At 42.7% G+C, this 18,612-nt stretch overlaps 1 protein-coding gene across 3 annotated transcripts in view; it reads left to right on the plus strand.

Moving 5' to 3' along the window:
* pvrl2l (PVR cell adhesion molecule related 2 like) overlaps positions 1 to 18,612 on the plus strand; it is a 367,143-nt gene that overhangs the window by 154,832 nt on the left and 193,699 nt on the right. For all 3 annotated transcript variants that reach the window (XM_079522341.1, XM_079522342.1, XM_079522343.1), the window contains exons 2-3: positions 8,059 to 8,171; positions 15,333 to 15,576. In XM_079522341.1, coding sequence (XP_079378467.1) covers positions 8,059 to 8,171; positions 15,333 to 15,576 — 357 coding nt within the window. The remainder of the gene's footprint in view (positions 1 to 8,058; positions 8,172 to 15,332; positions 15,577 to 18,612) is intronic.

Consider the following 18,612-nt stretch of genomic DNA (forward strand, 5'->3'; position numbering starts at 1 on the left):
GACCTTCTTCAGGTATCTCAGATGCCTCGAGGTCAAAACTAGACCTTCTTCAGGTATCTCAGATGCCTCGAGGTCAAAACTAGACCTTCTTCAGGTATCTCAGATGCCTCGAGGTCAAAACTAGACCTTCTTCAGGTATCTCAGATGCCTCGAGGTCAAAACTAGACCTTCTTCAGGTATCTCAGATGCCTCGAGGTCAAAACTAGACCTTCTTCAGGTATCTCAGATGCCTCGAGGTCAAAACTAAACCTTCTTCAGGTATCTCAGATGCCTCAAGGTCAAAACTAAACCTTCTTCAGGTATCTCAGATGCCTCGAGGTCAAAACTAAACCTTCTTCAGGTATCTCAGATGCCTCGAGGTCAAAACTAGACCTTCTTCAGGTATCTCAGATGCCTCAAGGTCAAAACTAAACCTTCTTCAGGTATCTCAGATGCCTCGAGGTCAAAACTAGACCTTCTTCAGGTATCTCAGATGCCTCAAGGTCAAAACTAAACCTTCTTCAGGTATCTCAGATGCCTTGAGGTCAAAACTAAACCTTCTTCAGGTATCTCAGATGCCTCGAGGTCAAAACTAAACCTTCTTCAGGTATCTCAGATGCCTTGAGGTCAAAACTAAACCTTCTTCAGGTATCTCAGATGCCTCGAGGTCAAAACTAAACCTTCTGCAGGTATCTCAGATGCCTCGAGGTCAAAACTAAACCTTCTGCAGGTATCTCAGATGCCTTGAGGTCAAAACTAAACCTTCTTCAGGTATCTCAGATGCCTCGAGGTCAAAACTAAACCTTCTTCAGGTATCTCAGATCCCTCAAGGTCAAAACTAAACCTTCTTCAGGTATCTCAGATGCCTCGAGGTCAAAACTAAACCTAGAGGTCAAGGCCAAAACTAGACCTTCAGGCATCTCACTGAAACGTTGCTTGAATAAAAGTGTTCCTATTGTACAAAGTGCAGACGGTGTATCACTTTATTCTTATTCTCTGCCTTGGCTATTAAAAAATAGCAGATATACAAGCTCACGGTGCTGCTATTTTTGAATATTTTTGGAAGAAATCTTGAAAGTGTGAGAACTACTGATTTAGAAAGGCACTTGTAGAATCAGCATCAGGGATAAGAATGCCAGGGTTAATGTAAAATAAGGGTTAATGTGAAAATGACTTGCCTCAATGGAACTTGCCTCCCATCTGTTGGGAGGCAAGTGAGAAGCCTGTCGTTTATACCTCCCTTCCCGTCTCACTGAGCTCTCGGTTGCCTCTGCACACAAAAGTGCTGGCAGTTCCTCTGGAGATCCTCAACTTACATTTTTATGCTGCGTCAATTGTATTTGTCAAATCCTTTTTTTTTAACTGTGGAAGCCAAGCCCCCCTTTAAGTTTGTTTGGGCACAGCCTAGTACAGTGGCAATAAGCTAAGAGTTAATAACACTGAGTTTTGTGAAGTGAGAATCTAGGCAAGGTGACACTTTTTACTCTGTTTTAAAAGACTTCAGCTGCCTGTAAATAAGTAACTATGTGTGAAGTTTGAGAATTATCTGTGTGAAGTTTAAGAATGAAGCAACTATATACCTCTATATAAGCCACTCTGCATTATACATGAATTATTAATAGAATAAGACAGGAGCTGAGCAGGACTCTTTGAAATAGCATATACGTATCCTAAAATGACTGTGCTGTTACAGATGTACTTTTACTTTAAATTTTTTGAGTGGTGCAACCACTCCAAGGAACAGCAATGTCCCTACTGTATGTCCCAACCTATGTCCCTATGTCCAAACCTATGTCCCTATGTTTAGAGTACCAGTAGGGGGAAAAGTGGCGCTGTTGTGCTAGAAACAGAGAGAGAGATAGTGTTGCACTGTTGCCTGCTAATTACAGAGAGAGAGAGAGAGAGAGAGAGAGAGAGAGAGAGAGAGAGGTGTCTGCTAAATGCTAATTCCCCCAAACAGTAACTTTGTTATTTCTCGACCGTTTCGGACGTGGGGCGGCTCGCCGGAACCGGGCTGGCACCCTGGCACCCTGTGGGTCTGGAAGTTCTGGGGACCCACCGGGGACCCCCACACGGAGTTGCACCACTCAGTTCACACAGGTGTGATTTTTAGTAATGGTTTGGGGTGCATACTTAGTTTAGACTAGTCATTGGTTAGACATAAGGTTGGTGAGGGGTGCATTAAGACGACCGGATTAAGGTTGGTGAGGGGTGCGTTAAAATGACCGGATTAAGGGGTGAGGGGTGCGTTAAGGGTTGGGAGAGGGTTAGGTTTATCCCAGCTAAGTCCTGCCCTTCCCAGCTAAGTCCTGCCCTATGCGGGAGCTAACTATCTCCGTAGACAACGCCCTGGTAAAGTCTGTCCCGACAGCCAGGAACCTTGGTGTTGTCCTGGACAGTCAGCTCTCGTTCAAAACACACATCACAGCTGTCACTAGATCCTGTAGGTTTACACTCTACAACATACGACGAATTAGACCGTTCCTCACCCAGGAGTCAGCCCAGCTCCTAATCCAGACAACAGTCTTGTCAAAACTTGACTATTGCAACTCCCTCCTTACTGGCCTACCGGCATGTGCACTTAAGCCCCTCCAACTGATCCAAAATGCCGCAGCACGCTTGGTCTTCAACCAGCCAAAATTCTCACACGTCTCCCCCCTTCTCCGCTCGCTCCATTGGCTCCCGGTCGCTGCCCGCACAGAATACAAAACTCTGATGCTGGCATTCAAAGCAACCAAAGGCATGGCCCCCCCATATCTCACAAGTATGATCGTACCCTACAAACCCTCCCGCTCACTCAGATCAGCCAACGCAGGGAAGCTGGAGGTACCTTCACTAAAAACGCCGGGACAACGCTCCACACGTCCCAAACTCTTCTCCCTTCTGGCTCCAAAACTATGGAATGCACTTCCCATTGCAGTCAGAACTGCAGCCTCACTCCCAATCTTCCGCCGTAGTCTGAAAACCCACCTCTTCAGACTCCACCATGGCCCGTAGCACTTGCCCTAGCCTAGCCCCTTAGATAGCACATTATGTAGACTTAGATAGTATTTTAAACAGACTTATAGCTTGTTATGTAGACAGCTCTAGAATTGCACTTTATGTAGTCATAGCACTTTATAGTACACATGTATAATATATTATATAGTATAGCATGTATAGTTTACATAGATACTCCACTGTTACGTTCTTAGTTTACGCATGATTCATGATAACTACTTTTTATACATGTGATGTATGCCATGCTTTTTGTTATTGCTTAATGTAAATCGCTCTGGATTAAGAGCGTCTGCTAAATGCCTAAATTGTAAATTGTAAATTGTTTAGGTGTGCTGCCCTGTGGGAGGTTAGGGTTTGAGTTTGTTAGTGCATTTGCATTTGAAGTCCCCTTTTTTTTCAAGAGCATCGTTGGTACTGTATGTGTTTGATACCTTTTTATATAGAGATGCCTTCATTCATTTTGTGTGTGAGTTAGCACAGTTGTAGTTTAAGTAAACTGCATAACATGTGATTGCATTGTCTAGTTATTCTAGACAACATACTCTATTATTTTCTTGCATTGATGTGTATGAAGGAAAGGAGTTTTCACCCTTTTGAAGCCATAAAACCTCTTAACTATAAACAACATCTCCAGAGTCGTGGTTGAAGAAAGGTGTTTATCTGACTGTTGAATCATACTATCCAGTGTGCAGTGAGAACAGTACAACGACCCTATAGTTAATTGGTTGCCAAGCTGTTGTTAGATAACCAAACCAAGTAGCAAATTTCATCAATGGCACCGTCCTTCGATCCCCTGCTGGGTATAGAACAAAAATTGTAAAGAAAATATCGAACCGTATTTCTCCATGAGATAGGCTTTCCAAGCTACATACAGTAGATGAAGCTGGTTGTTATTGCCATTTGGGACTTCAAGGTATATCTGTTACGTTTTGGTAACAAAGCAGTAATGTGTGAGTGACAGAGATACACAGAGAAAACATTAAGCCCTGGACATTGATAGGAGGATCTGGATAATCAATACAGACTTTGTGGAAAAATGATACAGTTGGGTGCCACCGATATTGTCCCTTATCATTTGACCCATTTAGGCCTGACCTCAAAATTTAAAAAAATCCTTCTAAATCCTCCAGTTTTCTGAAATAAATATTTTCACGATTTTTCAAAAATAGCAGACCTACAAGCTCGTAGCGCGCCACTCGGTGGCGCGCTATGAGCTTGTAGATCTGCTATTTTTCAATAGCTAAATTATAACATAATGTTTAAAACACCAAAAGGGGTTCCCGCCCCTTTTGCGCAGATCACGCAAACCTCAGCAAAAAGAAAAGGACAATATCGATGGCCTCCAACTGTAGCCAGCTGTCTAACGTTCTTGCACAGCCCTTCTCTGCATTATCACATTTACAATTTAGGCATTTAGCAGATGCTCTTAATCCAGAGCGATTTACATTAAGCAAGAACAAAGAATAAAAAAGCATAGCAATACATCAAAAGCATACGAAGAAGTTATCATGAATCATACATAAGCTAAGGGCGTAACAGTGGAAAAACTATATAATGAATTATATATATACCCTATTACCCACATTACCCAGAATAGGGAATATCGTTCATGTGGTTGTGCTTGTATTGCTTGTATTATTGAGTACCAGTACCACTGTACCAGTAGAGGGTACAGTAGAGGGACCCCCACACGGTAACTCTGTCATTTCTCAACCGTTTCAGACGCGGGGCGGCTCGCCGGAATTGGGCCGGCACCCTGAGTGCGCTCCTGTGGGTCTGGAACTTCCGCCCCCCCCCCCCACCCCCACACGGAGTTGCACCACTCACTTCACACGGGTGTGATTTTGTGATTACTGTAGCTGTATAAGACACAAAAGCAATGGTGTTTTTCACTGTCTGGCACCGGGTGATCACACAAGGGATTCATATACCCGAGGAGGTTTCCCACCCCTGGTGTAAATTATGTTCAGATAGCAGCTGTAGTTGTTTGATTGGTTTTTAGGGGAGACGTGAGAGCAGATGATTACAGTAGTCGCTTCTGCTGCATGAAGGCATGGGTACGTTTCTTTTGTATTTGGACATGAATCCTGTTGAGATGATAATAGGCTGACTTTGATATTATTGCAGACGTACATTTTGATCTGAACATAATAATGATACCAAGAAGATATCTGGGTTGGCATTTAGGCTAGCCTTCAAATACAGAGAGTCAAGGTGAGCACTAATCTTCAGGCTGTATAACATTTTCAATTTTAGAATGTGAATTATCTAGAAGGTCATGTACAGGGATGGAAGAGAGAGTTCACTAGTGATCTCATTAATGTACTTTTTTGTGGTACCTAATATGATTTGGTTGTCAGGAGTATGCATATCAAAGAATACACAGAAATGAATAAAGGCCAGTCTTAACATTTGAAATATTGAGAATCTTTGTGACAATTCAATTCAATTCAATTCAATTCAATTCAATTCAATTCAATTCAATTCAATTCAATTCAATTCAATTCAATTCAATTCAATTCAATTCAATTGTCAAATCACAACAAGTTGTCTCAAGATACTTTACATATAGAGCGACAAAGCTCTGTCGGTGCTTGCAGACCGACAGAGATCCTACCCAGAGCAAGCAACACTGCGACAGTGGTAACTGAAAACTTGTCAAATGTAAGCTGTGCTCCTGACAATTTTACGCCGCCAGAACAGACGGACTCAACTATATTATAGCTTGAGTTATGGACGCTGCAGGTTGTGGACGCTGTGTTCCATCCAATAGTATGAACTTAACCCCTCTGTCTCCTATGGATAGATTCTTTATTAGTCCGTAGTGGAAATTGATTTTGTGCCATACAACCGCCAGGAACAAAACACACAAATAATGTAACCTGTCAGCTACTGTACAACAATACATCCAATGTATTAGGGGGGGTCCCAAGTTCAAAGTTCATATTGTGGGGGGTTCACGGCCTGAAAAGCTTGAGAACCACTGCTCTACACAATGTATGCACCCAACTGCAGTGTATAAAAATGGAAGTTTTGCACAAAGGAAAAAAGCTTTCCTGTGCATAAATGCAATAGTTACTCGCTGTGCTATGTGTTGGAATAACAGCATACCACATTGCCATACAGCATTCAGTCTGCAAGGCAGTCTTAACATTGTCATATACTGTATGTGACATAACATAATAATCCTCCTACAGTGATTGTGACTTATTTCTGTCACTGTGTTACCCAATGTTTCCCACCATTGTGGTTGTGTTCTCTCTGTAAGCAGCAGTATACTGCAGGACTTTCCAATGCTAAGCCTTCTTTAACCACTTACACCCATCTATGGTCCCCCAGTGCTCTTGGTCCTTTTCTCCCCTCTACACCTCATTTCTTTGTGTGAATAGCCTGTACAAGCTACAAGACGGTCTACACGCTTGTTGCAATGTGTTGAGCTTATAGATCTCATATTTTCCCTGAATGTTCGTCTATGTTCAGCAAATGTTTCCATATTATGGTATACCTGGCATGTGGTTAATACACCACCGCATCAGGATATTGTTTTGCTAAATTCACTGGAACCAATTAACTTTAGGTGGCTTATACAGTACCATGGGTCCATAGTGCATGCAGTACAGCTCTGTGCTTGCACTATGCACTAGTGTATGCACTATGCACTAGTGTATGCACTATGCACAAGTAAGACGCGTGAATGCGGGAAGCGAACGCAGCTGTTGTGGCAGTCTGACACACATACACACACACAGAGCTTTTTTTTCCTCTTAATTTTTTCTTCTTTTATTTTTCTTTATTATTTTTTATTCTTAATGCGATGCACGTGTGTGTTTTTGTGTGTGATACAGCTGCGCCCTCTGGTGGCGGGCGGGTTGTGTTACAGCGTGACACACAGACACACACAGTCACACACAGACAGACAGACATGATCTGCTGGGTCTCATAGTAAATGCTCACTGCGTTCGCAATCAGGATGTACTGTACCATTGTTTGCATGCAGGGGCAACAGAACCTTACATGCTCTTCAAGAGGTGCTTGGCCTAGGGGCCATCCCTGTAGCGTCTTCTTCACAGTACTCATTACAGCATACTGATGTGAGATGCTCAAACAGCAAAACAAAATGTGCCTATGCAACCATTTTATAATAACCTGCTGATCAGCATGTACCATAAAGTTTTCAGAATGACTGCTGGACACTAACCTTTAAAACAAAACAAAACAAAAACAAACCTTTTTAATGTTTAATCAGAGCCATGCCCCGCTAGCCAAGGCTTGTTTCTGTTTGTGGACTCGTGGTTAACCCTCGCTGGGTAGAGGGAAAAAATATCACTAATTCTCTCAAAGAGTGTTGGGCGTTCCTGTGGTGCGCCTCACTGGAAGAAAAACAAAAACAAAACTTGACAGCAGCAGGCTGTTTTGCGTTGAATTTTGGTTGTTTTCACGAATGGAGTCAGAGGGTGATGCATACAGCGTTCCTAGAGGGCTCGGCCCCTAGCGATCCCTGGTGGAAGATTAGCTCAAACTTCACGAGGAGGTTCTGGTTGCTGAGTTTGCTGAGACTCTGCCTAAGGCACACGTCAATGGTTGATGATGATGCTGTTGATGTTCTCTCCCTCTTTCTTTGGATTCCTCAGGCCCTTTCTGTGTTTCTCTTCACTCTCAGGCACTTTTTGTTTTCCCCTTCGCTGTGACGCTCTCAGGCTCTTCTTACTGTCTTTCCCTTTTGCTCTCGGGCCCATTCTGACTTTCGATTCACTATGTGCTATAAGTTGTTAGCTTGTTGTAGACACCTTAGTACGATAAAGTATAAATCAGGCTTTAGTCATTCTCTCTTTCCCCCATCTCACCTCTTCATCTTTCTATATCCCTCGCCAGGCTTTCTTGTGTTTTTCATTTTTATCTATATTTCCTTGTTGCCCACTTCTCAGTTACTTTACTATCCTTTGCTGCCAGACTGAAGTTAAACAACATTACCACGGACGGTATATACAGTAGTATTCAAAATGTATAAAAAAAGTTTGAATGTTACATCATTCACTTCTACATTCTGTTTTAATGCCTCATCTCTCTTCTCCTCTCCAGGAGTGTGGAGCCAGAGGGTTCGGGTGGAGGAGGAGGTGGAGGCGTTCCCTACAGAGTCTGTTGATCTGCGCTGCCAGTTCATCGATGGAGGGGGATCGACAAAACTCACTCAGGTAAAAAAGCAATGCTGCTTTCATCTGCTTCTCTTACACCAGGGGTCTTCAACACGGGATCCTGGACCCTTAGTCCTAGGGGGTCCTCAAAGATACTGCAGGGGGTCTGCCAAATCTTTGTTTGATAGGGACTTTTATTTTTTACATAAACCACTTGAACCCTCACATACATCCCTATTCTGGGGGAACATTTGCCGAAAACAGCAGATCTACATCTGTAGATTGGCTATTTTCCTCAAAGAAGTTTGTTCTACGGCCTGGGCCGTGGCTCAGCGGTCCAGGCACCTTGGCTGGTATTCCAGCCTGGCAGTGTGCCGCGGGCTCGACTCCCGATCCCGATGGCCTTTACTGCATGTCACCCCCCCATCTCTCTCCCCATTTCCTGTCAGCCTACTGTCTGTCCCTCCATAAAAAATATAAAATAAAGGCGAAAGCCACAAAAAAATAAAAGTTTGGTCTACAGGGAAAAAAGAGCCAAAGGTCTGAAAACACACATTTAACATGGATCCAATATGTAGTGGCGGTCCCTGCTTCATGTCTCTCTCAGCTAAGGGGTCTTCATGTCTCTCTCAGCTAAAGGGTCTTCCTCCAGAGAAGCTCCGGACTAAAAAAGCTCATGTTTTTTTAACCCATTGAGGCCTGACGTCAAAAAAAAAAAAAAAAAAGTCTTCTGAAAGAATATATATTTTCACAATTGTTCAAAAATAGCAGATCTACAAGCTCGTAGCGCGCCACTCGGTGGCACGCTATGAGCTTGTAGATCTGCTTTTTTCAATAGCTAAAGCATAACATAATGCTTAAATGTCTCGATGGTGACATTTTGCTGTCCGTCTGTTTACACTTTGTTGATGTTTCTGTATTCATACTTTAGACTATCTTGCTGCTGCATTTATCAATAGAGGCCTTTGCAAAAACGACAATAGTACAAAGAAGCTCACATTCCTCTGTTGCCATAATGTCAAAACCACTTTGTGTGTCCAGACAACAGGTGTAACAAGTACGGCAGTACCAGGAATATTTATTTACCGGTATGTGCAATATGGACGGTGCTGATAAAGCAGGCAGGGGGAATGAAAATGTCTGGGGACAATAGACACAATTTACACAATTTCAAAGTCAAATAGACCACTTATCTACAACATCTGACTTGTTTCGATGAAATAAAGCAACTTATAAAACAAACGTATTTTCTTCCAATGAGAAAGAAATAATTCGTAAACAATGTCAATACAGTAGCCTACATGACACACCTACCGCAACACAGTGGACATTGAAGACTATTACCGATATGAAGCAGACTGTGTTTACAGTCATCACTGCAACATTCTGCATTATCTGTGCAAAACACATACTATACTAACCGTCACTGGATTTGGCATTCTTAGCCAGTAAAATGTTGTGATGATGTTTCATTCTACTAGGTCTGCTCTGCCACCCACTCAGTATCATGAATAATCAATTTGAGAAGTGGTTCACATTTAACCAGGAAAAGAGTGATAGATGATAAATCCACTGAGAAACGGACCTTTGCTCTCCGTGGTTACAGAGGTATCAGATAGTTGAGGATGTTGTCAGGTACCGATCTACAGTATCATGTTGAATCGTGTCCAGAACATTGATATGCTGTCAGAGTTGAGGTGGAGAAAGGGCGTGAGATGGAAGTACAGTACCACAGAAATGTAATAAGACATTGGTCTGCAGATAGAAAACCAGTAGATATTTGGCATATGCCTACATTAAAATGAAAAATGCATGGCCTATGTGTGTGAAAACATCACTGTAGCATGAAATTACAGGTTTCCAAGAAACTAATCTAGAGTTACAGTTGAAGTGTACCTTCACGCTATAACGAACAAAATGGAGAAAGGAGTGGTGCTCAAACAAAGTATTGACACACGTATATAATCTGTAAGAAAGAATGATTCATTCTTTTATCTGAGTATGGCAGGCTCTTGACAGCGTGATTGCCTGGTATTTTGGTGTTCGCTAGTTCATAGGCATGCGGTTTGTAAAAGACTGCATCATTAAAGTTTTAAGACTCTGTAGATGTTCATTTTCTCTAAACTTTGCCCTTGCTATGTTCACTCAGAACATTCAGACTGGTGTTCAAACTGGCAGCACAAATCTGGCTTCCTAGTCCTACACAGATTGAAGTTGAGTTTGTTGTGTGCAGTCTGAACAAGGCTAAGGGATGTGATTCAGATCGCATTAGTTTCCGTGTGTTTTTTTCCATGTTCAGACTTGGGGATCAAAGCAATCATACTTGGGGATCAAAGCAATCATATTCCAAGAACCTGATGAGGTGTGCCAGTGTGTGAACATTGCCTTTAATAGCCCAGTACAGGGGTCTTTTCACCAGAGGAGAAAAACTGAATTTATTTATATTTGATCCAAAATGAGTTAATAGCACATGCTGGCAGACTCTTCACATACTTTCATGTGTGAAATAAATCAACATGGAAATAAATGGAAATAAATGGAAATAAATGCTTAAACATGTAGCTAGGTGCATGTCCACAGAAGTGAACCTTTCAAGCCTGTTTTTTCAACTCGCTGTTTTCTGCAAGACATTACTCTATAAGCCATATCTCCAAAACTGGTGGGTCAAACTGAACAACTAATATGTCAATTTGAAGCTATGATTCCCTGCTTTCATATGACATGACAATTAAAAAAAATCCAATGGCAGTCCCCCAGTCAAATTTGGCAAATGATGAATTCATGTTAATGGCTCTGTACTTCGTATTCTCAATTTTCCCCTGTTGAAGACCCCTGCTTTAAGGTGCGTTCAGACTTATTAGACGTATACATATTTTCAGGGTTGGATCGGGACATTATTATTCCAACGGTAATTTAAGGCTTCTGGCGGCCCACACTGGCCATATAGGCTCCTTTTCCTGGGTGTAAATCTGTTCAGCCTGTGTGCCAACAAACACAATAACACGCTCCATCAACCAAATACCATGACAAGACGTCATGTGTGCACTGTAACATCAATTCACACACTGTAGCAATTTAGTTTCAACCATGGAAACCATGTACACATACAGTAAAGACATGAAAATATACACATTCTACATGTACTGTATAGTATACAAAATATACAACTCTACATGCCAATGACATCATCCCAATGACAATCAACATTTGATGAATGCGGGCAGCACAATTCTAGGCACTATGGTGGCATTCACACACCAGCATGCGATGCTGCGATTAAAACGAATCCTGCTGCGTATTGTTGGAAACGGGGGTTTCGCTTCGCTTCCAAGCGCACCTGACTTCGATTCACTGCAGGTTGGAATGCAATCAGCATCAAATAAAGGAAAGGAAATGAAGAAAACAATGTGGCGGATGAATGAGGAGTAAACACAGTTGGAGAGCATATTTTACGCAGCGCAAAGATGTCCCATTAGGGCCGTTACCGTCGATAGACGTGGTCGAATGAGGTCGGACGAGCACATTAATCAGTTGCTTAAGGAAACGCATAAAAACACATGCAGTGTACAGAATATTCTGTCTGTCATGGAGCACTGTCACTGTGTGTGGGGACCTTCTAAAATCTTGTTTAAATATAAATACATATTAAAACGTCGGAGGTCGGATTCATTTAGCGCTGCTGTCTCCGCTGTGCCTACAACATGTGTTCATACAGCACACGCGCGCGCACACACACACAATAAGGTCCAGGTCCAGTCCCCGGCAGCGACACTGCATCCACCGACACTGTCCCCATTAACCTCACTTTATGTCCTAACTATTAATCGAAGTATAATTTTAACACTATAGATTTCACTGTTTAGTTTATGAATTGAACACATTGATTAAGTTCCCTGCTTCGATTGACAGCGCGGTGTGAACGCAAACGCAGCAAATTAAATGTGCAAGAATGATGTAACTCAACCCCCAATCGCATCGAGTCTACCGAAGTAGAGGTGAGAATGCGACCTTAGTAACCCGAACTTCACAGATTAATATATGATTGATGACCTATAATTGCGTATCACAGATGCAGCCTATGACAACATTCAATATCATTGATTGAAATATTTAACAGTTTGCAGAATTACAGTACATTTCAAGCACAACTCAATACAAAGACTGTTAACTGTGAGTGGACGACCCAATAAAGCATTACACTTGTTTACAAGAGGGTCCACCTTGTTCAATTCATCAAAACATTTAGAGACGTACAAATAGACACTTCTATATAGGTAAAGAACAGAACAGGAATTCATCATAAAGGAGGTAAAAAGGGAAAAGAATCAGATTTTACGGGGGCCAGTTTCGAATTGCAGCCGTCTGTAGGTGCCTTTTGAGAGATGATTTGAAGGAGTCAAGGGATTTGCATGTCTTAATGACTGTTGGTAGGGCGTGCCACATTTTGGTGGCATAGGAGCGAAAGGAATTTAGTCCCTTGTTTGTGCTGAATCTGGGTTGCACATGGTTTGTTGCACACCCCCTGGTGTTGTGGTTGTGGACTTTGTGAAGTATTTAGACAGGTACATGGGTATTTTGGTGGTGTATCGAATCTTGTGGACCAGACCCACCTTTTTTGGTTATGTTGGTGGCCATTTTATCACCGGAAAGATTAGCCTCCAGGATGGAACCTAGGTAGGTAATTTCATCTTTTCGTGTGATAATATTGTCACCCACTCTAACCAAGAAGCCATCTGCCTTGCTGAGATTACTATTATCCAAAGAGAATGGATTCAGTTTTTGTCATCATTACAGGAAAAAAAATGTTTGGCCACAGTGTCAGCACCATGAATGTGGTCACTAGTGGTCAGCAAGTGTCAGGGTAATACAGGCATTGAAATAGATAGATAAAGGCACAGTTGGTAGTGCTGTCGCCTCACAGCTAGAAGGTCCTGGGTTCGATTCCCGCTCGGGACGCTGTGGGTGCTGGCGGTGTGTTTCCTCCTCCGCGTCATCAGTGCCCATACCCGAAGGAGGGGTTGGCGAAAGGGCCTTTCTGTGTGGAGTTTGCATGTTCTCCTCGTGTCCCCTAGGGTAGGTACCCTCACAAAAAACATGCAGTAATCCTGGTCTCTAAACTGCCTCCCCCTGGCCGGCCGGGGCGCCTGATGGAGAGGAAAGGAACTGGTTGGAATAAATCGTGGGATAAAAAATATTTAAAAAAAAAGAAGAAATAGATAGATAATAATAGAGAGACAATTTAACCAGCTCTGACTGACTGACTTGCCAATCTTTAGAAACGCTAGCAGGGCTTTTTTGTTTTGTTTTTCTAAATTTGATATTTTTTTTACCCCCTTTTTCACCTCAATTTAGTCGTTATGCCAATTGATCCCTCCCCACACACATTTCTGTGTGTCCCTGCTGTTGTATCATATTGACTCATCTGCCCACACTCCCTGCTGACAGGTGCCACCCCCAGTCCGTAGGAATACGTGCAGTGACATTAAATCAGCCTCCCCGCCCGGCTTCCCTCCCCTGAACACACATAGGCCCTACAAAGCTACCCATGCACCACCATGGATTTGAACCCACAATCAGCTCTGTGGTGGTGTATCAGGGACTTTACCACTGCACCAAGTATCTAAGTACATTTACTTAAGTACTGTACTTGAGTAGAATTTTGAGGTATTTGTACTTTACTTGAGTATGTCAAATTTTCTGTACTTTTACTTCTACTACAGTACATTTCTGAGGCAAATATGGTACTTTTACTCCACTACACTTATTATGACAAAATATACAGTAACCACTTCAGCCCTACATTTCGCAAGCTCACAATGCATCGCGCTGCAACGCATTGTACATTGAGCTTGTAGATCTGCTATGCAAAAGATTATTATATATTTGAATATAAATACTTACTTTTATTTTTGGTACTTTAAGTACATTTTGAAGCCAACACTTTCGTACTTTTACTCAAGTACATTTTGAATTCCGGACTTTTACTAGTAATGGAGTTGTTCTATATTGCAGTATTGTTACTTTTACTTAACTAAAACATTTGAGTACTTTTTACACCACTGATAATTTCTACCTAACAGTTGGTTAGTTATGCCCTTCACGATGTGTCAGTGTGTTTCTACCTAACAGTTGGTTAGTTATGCCCTTCACGATGTGTCAGTGTGTTTCTACCTAACAGTTGGTTAGTTATGCCCTTCACGATGTGTCAGTGTGTTTCTACCTAACAGTTGGTTAGTTGCCCTTCACGATGTGTCAGTGACCACTGGAGAGTTAGTTATGCCCTTCACGATGTGTCAGTGTGACCACTGGAGAGTTAGTTATGCCCTTCACGATGTGTCAGTGTGACCACTGGAGAGTTAGTTATGCCCTTCACGATGTGTCAGTGTGACCACTGGAGAGTTAGTTATGCCCTTCACGATGTGTCAGTGTGACCACTGGAGAGTTAGTTATGCCCTTCACGATGTGTCAGTGTGACCACTGGAGAGTTAGTTATGCCCTTCACGATGTGTCAGTGTGACCACTGGAGAGTTAGTTATGCCCTTCACGATGTGTCAGTGTGACCACTGGAGAGTGCCATGTTGTCATGCTCTCTCTTCCTCCCAGCAGTGTTTCAAATGTCTTTGTAAGTTTGTATAATAACGTTTATTTAAAGAAAAACAAATTAAAGACAATACAGGAATGTGTTATTTTTAATGATATCTGAAAAAGGTCCTTAAGGGAATGTTCGAATGTAGTCAAGCTTTTCATTTTGTCGTCTTGAATTGCTTCCGGCATTTTTCCGCCATATGGGACATGCAATCGAAAGGAAATAGAAACAGAATGATACACAAGTATCATGAGAGTGCCAGAAACAGTTGAGGTACATAAGACAACATAACATAAGAGTACATAATTAGTTGCGTAGCCTAATAGTGCTGCACGATTCTTGCTCAGTCAAATGTGAATCTCGATTTTCCAAATGAGATTGCATAGGTGTCTCAATCTAGATCTCAATCTTTTTTCGATTAATTGTGCAGCACTATAGCCTAATCAATGTTACATTCTTCACAGGTGTTATGAACCACTGATCATTGGTCGCAGGCAGCCTAACACTGAGTGTGTGTGTGTGTGTGTGTGTGTGTGTGTGTGTGTGTGTGTGTGTGTGTGTGTGTGTGTGTGTGTGTGTGTGTGTGTGTGTGTGTGTGTGTGTGTGTGTGTGTGTGTGCGCGTGTGCGTGTGTAGGTGTCATGGATATGGGAGCCCGTGGAAGGCCAGAGGGACAACATCGCCGTGTTCCACCCCATCTATGGCCAGAGTTTCCCAGACTCGCCCTTCAAGGACCGGGTGGTCTTCATCCAGGGCTCCCTGGAGAACCCCTCCATCCGCATCTCCAGACTGTCCATGGCAGACGCCGGACGCTACACCTGCGAGTATGCCACCTACCCTTCTGGAAATGAGCAGGGCACCACCAACCTCGTCATGCTTGGTAAGTCACGGTTACAGAGACGGTGCCTTGTCTTTTTTTATGATCTTTTCTTTTTTCTTTTCTTTCTTTTTTTTTTTTCTGCCTTTATTGATAGATAAAAGTGAAGATTGACAGGAAAGAGGGAGAGAGAGATAGGGGGAGACATGCAGCAAAGGTCGTCATGAACGGGACTCAAACACGCGACACGCTGTCAGGCCAGAGCCTAAATGTGGCATGCGCCTGGACCACTAGGCCAGCAGGCGCCCGAAACAGTGCCTTGTCTTGCAGTGGTGGGAAGTACTCAAAAATACTGCAATGTAGATGTACTCTGTTACAAGTAGAAGTCCTGTGTTCAAAATGTAGTCGAGTAAAAGTACAAATGTATCGGCATTAAAATGTACTTACTGTTTTCTAATCTAAATCTAAATCTACAAAGTAGTAACTAAAGTTTTCAAATAATTGTACTTAAGTAAATGTACAATATTTGCCTCTGAGATGTAGTGGAGTAGAAGTAAAAGGAAGTACAAATACCTCAAAATTGTACTAAATGTACTTAGTTACTTTACACCACTGTTTTATTGTAACCACTTAAACGCCACTTAGTTCCCCGGGAGTCGATTCCTGGTCACCCCTTTTTTTCCCCTCTGTACACTGTTGACGGCGTGACGTTAGGCCACAACGTCACGTCACCCTATAAAGTATGGCGCACAAAGCACTGAACAATAATACTACAGGTAAATATCCCATACAGTAAGTGTCCTATATTGCGAGTAAGTATTTGGAATCATAAGAAGGAGGTACCTAGCTAAAACACTGGGTTCAAGTTACTGACTAATTCACAACTCCCTCCCCCCAACGCCTAAGGCAAGATACAGATCCTCTAAACTATAAGACCTCCTCAAACGGAGCCTCTTATACAACCCACTGACAGCCCACTGACAGCTCCCTGTCTTCGCGGGAAATTGCTGAAATTCAAGCTCACAACGCTGTTGTGCATAGCAACGCATTGTGAGTTTGTAGATGTTAGCCTATTTTCGCACAATGTTCGCCTCTGACTCCATCTGTATTTTAGAGATTGTAACACAGAAAATCTGTCAACAATCATCATCATTATAGTGACAACTTCAATTTGACTTGCAGTTTAGGGACATCTTAGCAGGCCCTACTGGATTTTTATACATTTGTTGTTGTTTGTCTGTATGTGGATTCTATGAACTTTTGATCCACACACAATTTACCGCATATGAAAGAAATATAGTTACAAAGCCTCACAGTCAAAAGTTTATCTAAAGTCCCTGCCCACGTGTCCCATGGTGTGCTTTAACTCCTCTCTGTTCAGTAAAGGTAGAATTATAATATTTTTCTCTTGAATCTGTTGTTTGGTGGAATCTAAAGGAGCTTTACGGTACCTTTTCTTTGCTCTATTTTTGCCGTCATTTAATATTCCGCATCTTATGAATTATGCATAGGTTTGATCCGCCAGAATGTGATAAGCGAAAGCATCGAGCCAGTTACTTCCTCTGTGTTGGGACTAGGGGTGGGTATCGTTTGGATTTTTGCGAATCCGGTACCGATTCCGGTTCTGCTTATCGATTCCGGTTCTTAACGGTTCCCTATTTTGGTTCCAAAATGGTATAAAATAACTTAAAGAGGTCAAATGTTTATTTAACAAAAAAGCTCAATGTCAATTTAAGACATGTATAATGAATAGTATAACATCCTCTCCTTTATTGAGCCATTTGTGGATAATATAGTGATTATTTTAAATATAATATCTATATAATATCTATTCTGTATTTACCCAGTGTTGTAGGCTACTTCTCTTATTACCAATAACAAATAAAAGCATGTCTGAGATCTGAGAGCAACACACACACACGATTGACTGGGCAAATTAGCATCGCTAATGAGGGGGGGGGGGGGGGGGGCAGCGCATCTCCGGCCAATAGGTGAGAACGAGTTTTCCGATCGACGTGCTAATGGGGGGATCATTGAAAACAAAGGCGGCGTGCATGCTACTAACAGAAATGTGCATGCACACGGGCTGCCCAAAGTAGGCTATCTTTTGTTGTTTTTTTGCCACCTCTCTTCGAAGTTAGACTGGCAAGCTCTAAACTGACTGGGCATCTGGACCCTACGCCATGATCACACACACACACACGCATGCACGCATGCACGCACGCACGCACGCACGCACGCACGCACGCACGCACGCACGCACGCACGCACGCACGCACGCACGCACGCACGCACGCACACACACACACACACACACACACACACACACACACACACACACACACACACGCATTCGAAGTGAGTGCACCAACGATTTCTCTCTCCTCCTCTCTCGTCTCATGTTGATTCAATGCTGCGCACGTATGCAGTGAAGACTCAGGCAAGGCGCACGATTCCTGTCCCCTCTCTTAAAAGTTTCCTCCCATAAACTTCACTTGAAAATTACGTTTAAGAAACTTTAATAATGATGTTGCTTCAATGCTCCAGTGCCAGCCAGGCACAGCGTGTGTCACTGTCTCTAGACTCCTCGACAACTAACTCCATGCAGAGAGATAGCTCCGCCTCTGCATGCCACAAGCCCACCCACAACGCGTCGCTGATGCAACGCGATGTAGGCTTGTAGATCAGCTCTGGAATTGGGAACCGATAGAGAGAACCGAAATTGAATTATTGTAATGGGTACCCGGTACCCAGGCATGTTCGGTTCGGTACATACTTGGTCCCGAGGTTCGGGACCCACCCCTAGATGGGACCCACAGTGGGTGTTGGTTACGGTGGAACATTTGTTTTGTAGCACGGGACATCCCTGCATACTTACACGTTGACTAATGCTGCATTTACTTAGGCTTTCAGTGAGTGCAACTCCAAAATGATTTGAGGTAAAACAGAGTGTTTGAGATATGTAGAGTGCAAAAAACGGAATCTTCACGGGTAACCTTCAAAAATGCATTAACCAAACAATAAAAACAAAAACACAATTTGTGGGGAAGTGGATGTCCCTTTGTTTGATCATTTGTTTCCCTTCTTAATAGTGTTTCA

This window comes from Electrona antarctica (genome assembly GCF_951216825.1).
Source record: "Electrona antarctica genome assembly, chromosome: 15".
In the NCBI taxonomy this organism is placed as follows: domain Eukaryota; kingdom Metazoa; phylum Chordata; class Actinopteri; order Myctophiformes; family Myctophidae; genus Electrona; species Electrona antarctica.